Genomic DNA, 14,056 nt, shown 5'->3' with positions numbered 1-14,056 from the left:
AAGATCCTTTTGGACATTTGGTCAGACATAGTGGTATCGGTAGCAAGGAGGGGAGGCAAGGAATGAAACACATGTAGATGAATGAAACACCGTACATGTAGATGAATGAAAGGTAGGTATGAAGACAATCAGGGCAGTACATGCTGCACGACTTGTAAAATAATTAGGAGTAATGCCAATATTGACATGCTACTGACAGTTCCCAGCATGTCACTTTATGCCTCATCAATTCACTGACATGAAAATGCTGCCGGTGTGAAGGTTCGACAGCATTGCACAGGCAACTTTACGAGTTCGCGAACCTGTCTCGCCGCTTCATACCATCCGCAGTTCCCTGGAGAGGCGACGCACTGCAGACTGTCTCCATAGCCCTACTCTTGTTAGTAGTCGGCGTTCAACGTTTGACTCACGGGTCACTTTCAAGTAAACCGTTGGCGTTGTGCATTTTTCTTTCCTGCCTGCAAACTACATGTACATACATACATACATGTATGACAGTTTTTGTCACGAGCTTGATGTCCTGGGAAATGCCATGCTGGCTGGGGCGCCAATATTGGCAATAAGCAAAGCAACCTGCTTCACGTCTGCACCAACCACTGACCAGATATCGACACCTTGACAAGTTGTCCCAGGCGCGGATGGCAAACACCGCAGGACGCTTCAACGTGCTACAATGTAGTATGAAGACAGCCCAGGCCCCCAATCTGCTAGTCTCGATTTAGAGAAGCACTCATAACCTATTAATTTTTTCTTTCAAATTGAAGGTATGAATAGGAAACTGGACTAACACATAGAACTGAACTGTACGGCTGTTACGGAAAGAGTGGGAGAGCGGCCTTCTGAATGCATAAGTCTGGATTGCGCTGATGAATGTACATGTACATGACTTGTCTACAGCTTCTAACACTTTCAATCATTTGAGTAACATTACCAGCAAAGGTGGAAGAAGAAATCGGCTTTGTATAGGCATTTTGTTGTCAAGTCAGCGCTGTCGTGAGTTGTATGATGGTTCGTGGTTATGTTTCGTTGTCATCAGGTTCGGCCTCATTTCCTCTGGGCTGCGCTGATGAGTCAACAACGGACGAAACAGTTCTGTCCGCAGATTGAGTTATTCGCGTTTTATAATGATCCAATTGTCTGTCTTGTCCTCACTGGAAATACATGTAGCATCCCTGGCCTTGGGACTCCTGGTTGCAGTGATCTTTTGCGACTGGTGGTCGCCTTATCCGAGTGGTCGCCTTGACAGGTTTTACTGTACAAATGTCATGTAGGTGAACGGCAATGCTGGTGTGAACGTTGTGAGTACGTGGGTACAACAGTTGAAATCATGCATGAACACACACCCGAAAAAGTACAAATCTCTGCTGAATTCTCGGCAGACGTTATCCGCCTAGGGCTACTCATCACGATTCGTATCATCTGCCACCGCCGACACAGCGACAGCTTGGCGGTCGGCTGCCATTGATAATTTCCAACTTTTCACGCCTCTGTCTATAGATTAATAATAATAAGATTCCTCAACAGCACATAGCCATAGATTGTAAGCTCCCAGGAACTATGTGCTCTTGGTTCTGTCGATGTCCAAAGTGTGTTTAGACCACGGAATGCGATTCATTGCGACCCATTGACTGTCGGACCTAAGCTGATCTAGAGAGGAGAAAGGAGAGAGGAGAGAGGAGTTTGCTGGGAAGTAACTGTTAGTTTCCAACACTCGTGAAGAACAGTAGAGCTGCTTCAGTTCTAGGTAGCACTGATCCCCATATACAATGCACAATGTAGCAAGCTATGCCTACGTGTACATGTATGTGTATAATTAGGTATTGCATTACATTGTACAATGTACATGTACATTGCTCAATCTGCGGACAGAACTGTTTCGTCCTTTGTGGACTCATCAGTGCACCACAGACGCCATGTGGTACGTGTACATGTACATGTATGTACACAAGAAACATGGAAAAGGGGGAGTGTAGAGGGGAAGATGAAGCATGGGAAAATGGAAGCCAGTAGCTACAATGTAAATATCGAGATGTAACAGCAGGAAGAAATGACGAGAGAAGGAAATACCTCCCCAGTTAATAGCAGAACATTTACACGTACATGTACATGTAGATGAAAAACAGCAAAGATTGATTTCAAAGAAAGAATAGATGATGAATCATTGAATGAAAACTTTTCACTCGCAGAGGCGTAGAGCAATGTGCGAGCTGCTCCATTTTCTCATCTTTACACAGGTTGTTTGCTTCGAATATGCATCACCTCGACATTGTATACACGGACACACTGGTATGGAGTGCGTTAAATTCTACACGTTCAGTATGGGTCGGCTTCTCACTGCTCGCACCACAGAATTCTACAGACTCGTGCCCGGCCGTGGTTCGTACGACTCCCTGCTAGGCACACTGTCACAAACAATGGACACATTCTTCATACATCTTCTAACCAAATAACTTCGAGTAATGATGTTCATTCACGCCCGCCGACTTGCTTCTCTCCTACTTTATGCCAAAGGCAAATTGCAAAGATATCAATGCCGCTTGGATAGCGAGAGTCGGTGTCGACTTTGGTGTGAGTGCAACCGACGCGCTCAACTTCCGTATTTGTCGTAATGATCATCCTGTGGACCACCCAGACGAATTCGGAAGGCTCGTCTCTTTGAATGACTCGGCCTCGTTAGTCGTTGCCCGGCCCGCTCTCTACGAAGACTTTGTGGTTCTTGTAAAGGGTGCACCCCGCTGTGCAGCTGCGTAAAGTGTCCAGACAGCTGAGTTCGGCCCACTGCTGTGACTTGTAAATCTACACATAGCCGCGGGGGATTTCGAACTACATTGTACTTGATCTGCAGATGCTCGCTCCGAAACGTACCGGTACTGGTAAGTTGTGCGCTGCATGATAGTGTGGGGTTGAGAGACACAGGTATGTTGCGCCACACATGTCCATGCAGAGGTGCGCTGTGTGGATGGCAAGATTCAACTCCATTGCAACTTCCCGAGGGACAACCCAACCTAGTACCTGAGCTGAGTCTCTCGGTTTTTGCGTGTATTGCTGGTATACTTTTGCACAGTGATCGGCTAGATAGGAACAATGTAATGGAAACCGATAGCTCAACATACATGTACATGTATTCAAGATTGACATAAGTCCCCTTTGATATAGAGCCTAGAGGCTCGCGTTAGTACGGTTACATGGCAAACCAAACGGACCTCGCTGCTCGGTTGAGGTTTACATTTCAACTTTACAGCATATGCCATGATCTGGCACTGGTCTTTTTCCAGCCTGAACTCCTTCATCTCGTTATCATTATCCCGCCGTCTTATCTACAATGGATATTGAGTAATTCATAGCAAAGAAAAGGACCAAGGAACTACAAGCTACGCTAATTTCAACAAAACCACCAGTTCCTTGAGACAATCAGCTCATGCGATAACATTGCACGACATTGACGGACAGTACTGACGTTCTGCAACTAACTGCCAATCCGCTCTAGTCTAGCACAGTTGCAGAACGTCAGTACCGTTGGTCGGCAATGGTCGCATGAGCTGATTGTAAAGTAACTGGTGGTGTTAGTGGACATTACAGCGTGACTTTTAGTTCCTTGGTCCTTTTCTTTGCTATAAATAAATCCTTGACCTTGGCTCTCCATCCAAGTCTCCATACAGCTAGCTGCTTTATCACCTTGTTAGATCTCATCAGTAGAGTTGCAGAGTCAGAGTGATTTGCCTAACAGGTCGCAATGAAATCTAATGAGCAACAAAGCATCTTATCTCAAAACAAAATACAGTCGACCTACCCTTATAACGATAACCTCTATAACGATATTACCCTTATAACGATATTTTTCTGGCAAACCAAATCACTCCATTGACTTGTGTATACAATGCCTTACCTCTATAACAATATTGCTATAACGATATTACCCCTATAATGATATAAAATGGGCTGACCAATCGACATTTTCCATTCTATAACAATATCTAGCAGGGAATATGTAGAGCCTACTATCCAGGTAGGGCAAGCTTCACTTGATAAGTCGTTGGGACATGGCGAAATGCAATGGGGCACCAGTTGGCACCTTGCTGTGCACATAATGTGCATGTATGTCAGTTTTTTAAAGGGGAAGTATACCCTAAAATCAAATTTTCACCAGTTGTAGTCTTCGGGGTGCTGAGTCGAATGGTCTTGGTCCGAGGAAGCTGCGACGCTCCCTTCCTACTTGAATCCCAATCGAACTCGCGCACTTCCACCGAAACTGGGTGACTGCGCCCTACTAGATGGGGATTTGTATGCAAAATCTCACTAAAAGCGCCATTTCGTTCTTATAAAAGCACGGATGACCGCGATTGGCCCATATGTTGTAGTCTTTTGGACGCTGAGTCGACTGGTTTTGGTCCGAAAAGGCTGCGATGCAGCGTTCCTCCTTTATTCCCAATCGAACATGGTTGAACACGCGGTCACGTGCTCCTGGGTGCCCAAATCACCTGGTCACCGCGCCAGCAGGCGACAACTTTCACACCAAGGTTCAACTCGAGTTCAACTCGAGTGACAGGAGTGCACCCAAAAAAGGTCAAACAGGCTAGTAAGTTGTACCCTGCAGGCACGGTGACCAGGTGACTGGTGTACGCAGGAGCACGTGACCGCTTCTTCAACCATGTTCGATTGGGAATAAAGGAGGAACGCTACATCGCAGCCTTTTCGGACCAAAACCAGTCGACTCAGCGTCCAAAAGACTACAACATATGGGCCAATCGCGGTCATCCGTGCTTTTATAAGAACGAAATGGCGCTTTTAGTGAGATTTTGCATACAAATCCCCATCTAGTAGGGCGCAGTCACCCAGTTTCGGTGGAAGTGCGTGAGTTCGATTGGGATTCAAGTAGGAAGGGAGCGTCTCAGCTTCCTCGGACCAAGACCATTCGACTCAGCACCCCGAAGACTACAACTGGTGAAAATTTGATTTTAGGGTATACTTCCCCTATAAGCTATGAAGAGTGTAAAAAAGAACAAAATCCATGAATTATGACGTATGTGTATGAAATGAACCAGTTACCCCTATAACAATATTACCCTTATAACAATATTTCTTGGTCTGACGCAAATATCGTTATAAGGGTAGGTCGACTGTACAGTCGAACCTGTGAATAACGACGACCCCTCAGTGAGGCCAGAGAAAGCGGTCTTTAGTGGCAGGTGGTCTTTAGTTAGAGGTTTGCACCGCACAACCATAATAATTACATGTCTACATGTATGAATGTGAGACCGTCCGTGCCTGGCAAAGTGGTCTTTAGTACCAGGCTGGTCGCTAGTCACGGTGGTCTTTAGTTACAGGTTTATCTGTACACTACGCTTCAACCTACTCCACTTTTATGTTTATGTATCTACATTGTATGTCATTCGGATCTTCCCAAGTTGTACAATGTACTGTTGAGATACCGAATTCAAATAAATAGATCAATACCAACTGCCAGGGGCATGGCGAGCTACATGTATCTACATCGTGCATTGTAGTTTTCTCCTGCAATCCTATTGTCCGTAGCCCTTGCCGTAGGGACCGGCGGATTCTGCTCGAAAAGGTGGCAGATTCTGCTCGAAAAGCAGTGAAATTGGCAGAACCATACAAACCTTATGGCGGGCAATTCCTCGAATTCTGCTCCATTTTTTTATCCACATACCAAACATGCATGAAACTTACCAGAAAAAGTACCGAATTCTGCCAATTTTTCTGCCGGCAGAATCCTATTGTCCGTAGCCCTTGGTAGATAATGGATGATGCCGGCAGACAATGGGCAGAATTACATGTACATGTAGGTACGTTTTCTGGTATGTTTCATGCATGTTTGGTATGTGGTTTATAGAAAATAATCATTAAATGATTATTTTCTATAAACCAAAATTTTGTTTATCCACATACCAAACATGCATGAAACATACTAGAAAACGTACCTACATGCACATGCAATTCTGGGCCAGAAGCAGAGTGATGTTAGTGGCTGCCATTAGGTTTGTATGGACCTGCCAATTGCACTGCTTTTCGAGCAGAATCTGCCAATTGTTTCGAGCATTACCCGTCAAGGGCTAATTGCCGTTACTTCAAATCGTCCTCACTAGCTGTGGAGCTCACTATCAACTTTCGGCAGCACGATGTACATGTACACTCAAACCTCTTTAGGACGAACATCAAGGGACCGACGGGATTGGTTCGCAATAACGGGAGTTATTCTTATCCATATGCCTTACCCAGTGAATACAGTGATGAAACCAATAGAGTTATGAACACTAGTTTGTCTTAAGGTGGCGATCTACCTTCGCGGATAGTCCACCGTAAAATACAAACATCTCAGCCAATTCTCTTTGGAATTAGGTCAAATTTTCTGGAGACATTCATTATGTACCAAAGGACAAGGAGCAGCACAAATAGAGGACAGATTCCGCTCATGTCCATTGTTATTGCCGAATCGCGATAATTGGCCGCACCCGCACCTCTTAACCGCAAAATTGAAATATGCATCCATCAAGTAGAAAATAACCAATTGCTACAGCGTTCCTAACATATATTTCTGGGTATTGAATATCAAGAAACAGTTGCAAAGTCCTTTAGATCACAATGTCACAACAAAGCGTTTTGACGCGCGCATCCGCAAAAAAAGTCATGATCGGGTCCACAACCAATGTGAGAACAAGCAATGATAAATGGCTAAACGAAGACATTCACGAACTAGCTGATGCATCACAGAGCTCAGAAATGTATAGGTTTAGGGGTATAGCACCTACCACTTTGCCGCAATCGTGGTAGAAAAATGCGGGATAGGCTAAAAAGTTACCAAAAACACACAAAAAAGGTCTATCCAATTCCAGCCTACCTGCCTACAAATCTTCACATCAGAAGCCATCTGGCTCGTAGGTGACCTCATTTTGGTCTCCTTGATGATTAGTAATGCTCTTCTTCAGTCTTCTTTACTTCTTCCTTGACTTCTTTGTCACTTCCCACAAGTTCCCAGCTCTTCCTGGTTGTATCACAATGGTGTTACTTAGTGCGGTGCCGAGCAGAAACGCGATGCTATCTGGTTTCAGTGTTCAGCTAGAGTCTTCATTTCTTCTCTAAGGGCTTGTTCAATCAGGATCATTGCAGGCAAAATCAAGTCGGAAACCCAGCCTTCACTGGTGGCCTCTCTCCATGGGTATGGCAATATAGGTGCTGATGAATGAGGCATATCCAGGGTGCAGCCATGCCGTTTCCGTCACACATCACGGCGATCGCATGCGGTTGCAGCACTGCCACTTTGGTAAATTGCCTCAGGTCCAGCGTAGCAGATCACATGTCTGCTTCTGAACTCATCTCGGAGAACATGACCACAGATTGAATAGGATCGCGTTGCCGCCACAGGTCTTAGTATATATGGGCAGTAGAATATTGAAAACTATGCAAAGCGTCACTGGCGGTGATGAATTCGGCGCATACTAAATACAGGCCTGTGGACTTCCAATTTGAAATTGAATTTCTCAGAACTGAATGGACTTCTCTTCTCACCACACACAATGAAATCCCAAGGCAAATATCTGGGTTTGCCTGCTCGCTTAGTAGATCTACGATGGGATGTGGACTGGTACAGCTGACAGCATACTGATTTGACCAGAAATAGCAGAAATCACTCAATATTTCACAGACTAACTCCAGTAGGCTATATTTTGCACTCACTGCCTGACGCCGAAAGAGAGAGAAAAACTAATCACCACAATAGCTAGAACTGCTGTTGACATCGTCATCGTCAGAGTAGTCAGAGTTGGAGATGAAGTTGAAATACGTCTTCGCTTGGCAATTTTTTTGCCAATAAATTTGAACAGCGTCGTCAACGTCAGGGATATTTTCAGCGGATGGATGGATATCGAGAGCTTCTGGCAGTCATATAGGCTGCTTCGGACAACCAAGACGACGGACAGTACTCATTCCACCCGATCTTGGTGACAGGCGACGACGTGAGACGTCTCCAATAGACTTTCCAAACACAATTGTTTGAATTCTTCACAAATTATCGAATTATTGATTTGCGCATGCGCACTGTGTCCATGATGACGTAATATGTGCGTATTGGTATGGCATGAGTCAGCAGTGGTATTTCTGGAGATCTGACGAGCACAGAAAATTTGAACAAAATCCACAAGGATTTACCGTGAAAAGACTGATTTCTACGTTTTCCCCCAAAAAGTTGCAATTGTGCGAGTCAAAGATATGTTACATTCGGTCTTTGCAAGCTCATAGCAGCCATATGGATAAAGCAATCTCACTCAAATTTTCAGAGATGATGTCTGGGATCTATACGAGCAATTTGACACCGCATTGGACGAAATTAGAGCAAGTTGAAAATTTCACAAAATTTTGACCCCTGAAGGTAGATCGCCACCTTAAGCGAAAGTTTGTTTTATCAGTGTTCTTCTTAAAGGGGAAGTTAAGGCAAAAATTAAAATTTCACCAGTTGTAGTCTTCGGGGTGCTGAGTCGAATGGTCTTGGTCCGAGGAAGCTGAGACGCTCCCTTCCTACTTGAATCCCAATCGAACTCGCGCACTTCCACCGAAACTGGGTGACTGCGCCCTACGAGATGGGGATCTGTATGCAAAATGTCACTAAAAGCGCCATTTCGTTCTTATAAAAGCACGGATGACCGTGATTGGCCCATATGTTGTAGTCTTTGGGACGCTGAGTCGACTGGTTTTGGTCCGAAAAGGCTGCGATGCGGCGTTCCTCCTTTATTCCCAATCGAACATGGTTGAAGAAGCGGTCACGTGCTCCTGCGTACACCAGTCACCTGGTCACCGTGCCTGCAGGGTACAACTTACTAGCCTGTTTGACCTTTTTTGGGTGCAGTCCTGTCACTCGAGTTGAACCCGAGTTGAACCTTGGTGTGAAAGTTGTCACCTGCTGGCGTGGTGACCAGGTGATTTGGGCACCCAGGACCACGTGACCGCTTGTTCAACCATGTTCGATTGGGAATAAAGGAGGAACGCTGCATCGCAGCCTTTTCGGACCAAAACCAGTCGACTCAGCGTCCCAAAGACTACAACATATGGGCCAATCGCGGTCATCCGTGCTTTTATAAGAACGAAATGGCGCTTTTAGTGACATTTTGCATACAAATCCCCATCTCGTAGGGCGCAGTCACCCAGTTTCGGTGGAAGTGCGCGAGTTCGATTGGGATTCAAGTAGGAAGGGAGCGTCTCAGCTTCCTCGGACCAAGACCATTCGACTCAGCACCCCGAAGACTACAACTGGTGAAATTTTAATTTTTGCCTTAACTTCCCCTTTAACGAGGTTTCACTGTATAGTGAATGTTCAGACCAGTATAAAGACTAGTAGTGTACCCTGGAGAGCATACTATCGCATATACAGTGAAACCTCGTTAAGAAGAACACTGATAAGACAAACTTTCGCTTAAGAAGAACTAGAATTCCAAGCGCTACTGGATTCATCACTGTTTATGACCTGGGTAAGACATAATTATTATGGATAAGAAGAACTCCCGTTATTGCGAACAAATACTGTCGGTCCCTTGGTGTTCGTCCTAAAGAGGTTCGACTGTACATGTACGTGTATGCAATTGTTAGATTGACACTGCATGAAACAAGGTGGAGGACACTGTGTTCGAAAACAGTGACCTTACTACAACCTTCCGCGGTTGGCAGTGTCCTCCTCCTTGTTTCATGCTGTCAATCTAACAATTGCGTTAACTACAACAAGGTTTATCTAATACTGGTTGTTTACCAGGTTTGGATTATATCATGTACATGTACATGTACGTGTATGTAGCACTCAGTAGTCCACCAGCTCTCTATATAAATGTATGTGTGCACTCCTCTATACGTCATCACCTGTTTACTTCGTGCCTATGTGGCTTCGCTGCGACCCTCTCTAGTCTAGGCTATAATTATAACTCAACGCCATTATAACTCCAGACGCGACTTTCCTATAATATATCTCCACTCAAGTTGAGACTTTCTCTGTACGACTCCAACTCGGATTGCCAACTTCTCCATACAAAACCTGAGTAGTAGTCATACAGAAAAAGTCTCAACCCGAGTGGAGATATAATAGGGAAAGTCGCGTCTGAGTTATAATAGAGAATGACCTGGAGTTCTAATTATAGAGAAAGTCGCAGTGAAGCCATATAATTATACAATGTTCGCACTAAGTAAACAGGTGATGACATATCTCTTAGCCTGTTACCAGGAAACCCTAAATACATGTAATAGGGTTTGGCATAACGCTACACATAAGAACCCTGTACATAGGGTTATGAGCAGAGAATCCGGGAAGTGGAACACTCCAGCTTTGTTCCCGCCGTTTTCTGCACTACGGGAGGCATGGGGAAATCTGCCACCTCTCTGTACAAGAGGATAGCGTCCCTCATCGCCGACAAGACCGGAGAGGCCTACAGTGCCGTGATGGCTTCGATCCGGTGTCAGATCAGCTTTGCCTTGGTCCGATCCAGTGTGATGTGCCTGAGGGGTGCTAGGCGGCTCTATGCACTGGTCTTTGCCGCGGACCCAGCTGCTCTTGCTTGTTGTTGCCGAGGCGGCTATCCCCTGTTGAGGTTGATTGCCGTGCTCATTTATACCATGTTCGGAAGGACATATTGGATCGCTTGTCATTTTCGTATTTGGTGCACTATTTTTATGCATTTCACGAGTGTGATATACCAGACGTGGGCCATCCCCTGATTTCATAGGTGCCAAACATTTTACGCTTTTAATTCACTATCGTGCATTTTGTCTACATTTTTTTATTCTTTCCTTCAGTTTTGTATTGTAAAATAAATCGTTTGATATGTTCATACAATATAGGGTTAGGACCCCTAAAGAAAGGGTTAGATCAGTCCTCACAACTGGGCACACAATACACACAGTTTCACTTGGGTTTTTTTGATATTTTCACTGCATTGATGTTAGCAGGAGCGCTCCTGCGAAGTGCGCGAGTGTCGCCGCAGTCCCCCAATTTTAGAACTGATAAGATGCACACATTCGGGCTTCGGTTTTTATACTGGTATGTAATTGCAATAAATCCTTCGGCTCTACATTTATTATAATTATACATGTACGTAAATTTGACCCCAGACATTCAGTACTGCCGCTATAGTACAGATGGCATGGCATGGCCCTAGTATATTATAGCAATAAAAACTGCTTTATGGCAGCTTTCTAAAAAAAGTTATTGTGTTCTAGTCCTGGGTCCGGCCTAGGCTATAGAAAATTTATATAATTGCTTCCAAACTGCCTTGGACTCCGTCTAAAAAGTAAGAAATTAACGAAATGTGATTGCCGAAAATTAAAATTTCACACAAAACCTCACAATAATCACACACAGGATGAAAAGCTAGAAGACCTTTTCCCCTCGTGATCCTCTTTCCCATGCATGCATGTTGGTGCAGTACAAGTACCGGTACAAGTACAGTGTCAGACTAAACAAGTGTTGAAAGCAGTATTTGATTGTCAAGTGTTGTGATTATTGTGAGGTTTTGTGTGAAAATTTAATTTTCGGCAATCACATTTCGTTAATTTCTTACTTTTTAGACGGAGTCCAAGGCAGTTTGGAAGCAATTATATAAATTTTCTATAGCCTAGGCCGGACCCAGGACTAGAACACAATAACTTTTTTTAGAAAAGAATTGGTGAGCACACATGCTCATTCCCTGGGCACTGCAAATTCACAACTCATTTCATTTCACATAATCATTTTCAACGTTTCGGCAAATTGCCATCATCAGGATACAATATGAAGTGGAAGTCTGCCAAGGAGCAGTTATATACATTTTGTGTTCTTAGGTGTTGATAATATTTTTTTATGACTACATATGTTACCTCAGTGCTAGAAATATGACATGTCTAAAACTAGTGAAAGATCATAAGTTTTCACTGACTCATATGCTGGGTGTTGGTAATAAGTTAGCACAGCGCAGATGTCACCAGATAACTTGAGAAATGTCTGACAGGTTTCTCGCAAGCAATTCACGAATGTGACCATGTCAGTGGTTTCCAGTAAATACTGTCACCTAGATAGACAGTGTGGTGTGATTGTTTTAGAGTAATGACCATCCAGTACTGGTGTTGATCTCTGGGCCTTCGTTTCTGATCTCCACTGCCTCTCGCAATTTGCGGTTTGCCCTGTCACTGGCTCTTGCAACCACAGACACTGCCGAGAAGATGCTGTCCCCGACACCTAGGTTGATCCCTGCATGCTTAGCTCGCATGTGGTCACCCCATGGCTTATCCACAGTGCGCCTACGAGCCTCACCGTTGTGTTCCTCCAGTCTTGTCTCCAGTGTGCGACCCGTCTCTCCAATGTATTTTTCCCTGCACAACTTGCATTGCAGCCGGTATATCACATTCTTCTTCAAACATATTTTCACTCCACCCGACTTACAAGTCAGACACGGCCCCAATGGGCGTCCTCTTCTCTTTGTCTTTCTGATGTTGGGCTCCTTAATGCAGCTGGGCGGACTTTGTGCTGAGTGACAGAGCTGACGTTTGAGGCTACCCGCATGCTCGTAAACCACCCGGACTGGTAACTTGTGCTTCCGGATAGCTTTGCTGACGCTGTGATGCACCCTGTCCGACTTATACGGCAGCTTCAGAAACGCACAACACGGATTACCTCGGCGGCGACGCTTGGGTTTCCTTGCTGCTTCTCGGGCATTGATGATGAGGCTCTCTGGATAGTGGTTGAGTTGAAGTTGGTCTTGAATTTTCTGTTCACTTTCTTTACACATGGTGTCATTGGAAGACAGACGTTGTGCTCTTAAGAATTGAGACTTGGCAACGGCAAGTTTGATGTGATGAGGTACAGCAGATGCGTAGTCTATCAGCAATCCACTATTGCATGGCTTTTGGAAGAGCTTGTACGTCATCTGGCCCGACTGTTGTATGGCAATCGTCACGTCCATGTAATCAATCCAGCCTTTGCTACTGCTGAGCTCGTAGGTGAACTTGAGTCGGTCGTGTCCTGCATTGAAGTGCTGTATTAGCTCCAAGAGGCGTTCCTCACCGTGGGTCCAGAGAATGATCACATCATCAATGTACCGTTTGTACAGCACAGGCAGAACCGGTGAATCGGCAAGAAGGCGCGTTTCCAGAGAGTGCATGAACAATATTGCGAATGGTGGTGCTAGATTATTGCCCATTGCAACTCCCTCTAGCTGGTGGTAAATGTAGTCATAAAAAAATATTATCAACACCTAAGAACACAAATTAGTGTATATAACTGCTCCTTGGCAGACTTCCACTTCATATTGTATCCTGATGATGGCAATTTGCCGAAACGTTGAAAATGATTATGTGAAATGAAATGAGTTGTGAATTTGCAGTGCCCAGGGAATGAGCATGTGTGCTCACCAATTCTCTTCGAGTTATGAAGCTGCAGGATGCCTCACCGCTACTTCGTTTTTTTAGAAAGCTGCCATAAAGCAGTTTTTATTGCTATAATTTCTTTTGTTTTTTCTGTCACCAATCAATGGAATGCATTGATGTGCAAGCCTTTCTTGCAGAAAATGGCACTAGCGTAATGCATGTTCTTCTGCTGGGGAAACATGTGGTTAGTGGTGGTGATACTTTTTTTATACGCAGGTCATTCTGTGCATGTTGCTGTTGCAGAATTTCATGACTGTCATAAAATTGTCTTGCCTTTCAGATATTTCAGATTTCCCCACCCTCGATCAGATTTACTTGAGAATTGTAGCCAGGTGCGTGTCGCAGATGTTTTTGTTGATTCTGTGTTTATAATTGTTTATAATCATGGGTTATCGTGATAAGGTCATCCTGCATCATATTGCACTGAAATCGTAATCCTGTTGATGTCGATACAACTTTTGGAAATAGTTCAATGACTTCAAACTGTTAGTCCACGATTTTCTAAAACAACACAGCAAAGGAGGAACAATAAACATGTATTAAAATGTAAACAAATACATTGTTGAGTCCGGCACCTCGTTCCAATAACTACACTGATCCTGGGGATAAAAGGGGCAAGGCCATTGGAGGTTGGAAGTCATTATTATCAAATTGTCAAATTTTTGAT

At 44.4% G+C, this 14,056-nt stretch overlaps 1 protein-coding gene across 1 annotated transcript; it reads right to left on the bottom strand.

The window, feature by feature from the left end:
• Positions 1 to 12,062: 12,062 nt before the first annotated feature.
• LOC135828042 (uncharacterized) lies at positions 12,063 to 13,163 on the bottom strand. Its single transcript, XM_065340477.1, has one exon. It carries the CDS (start codon positions 13,161 to 13,163, stop codon positions 12,063 to 12,065), a length of 1,101 nt encoding a protein of 366 aa, XP_065196549.1.
• Between the last annotated feature and the right edge of the window lie 893 nt (positions 13,164 to 14,056).

Source organism: Sycon ciliatum, chromosome 12, assembly GCF_964019385.1.
Source record: "Sycon ciliatum chromosome 12, ocSycCili1.1, whole genome shotgun sequence".
Classification (NCBI taxonomy): Eukaryota; Metazoa; Porifera; class Calcarea; order Leucosolenida; family Sycettidae; genus Sycon; species Sycon ciliatum.
Note: the sequence above shows the minus strand (reverse complement) of the source record. Positions and strands in the feature narration are given on the sequence as shown.

Coding starts and splice junctions, on each gene's coding strand:
- LOC135828042 (XM_065340477.1), bottom strand. CDS start 13,163: ATGGGCAATAATCTAGCACCACCATTCGCAATATTGTTCATGCACTCT.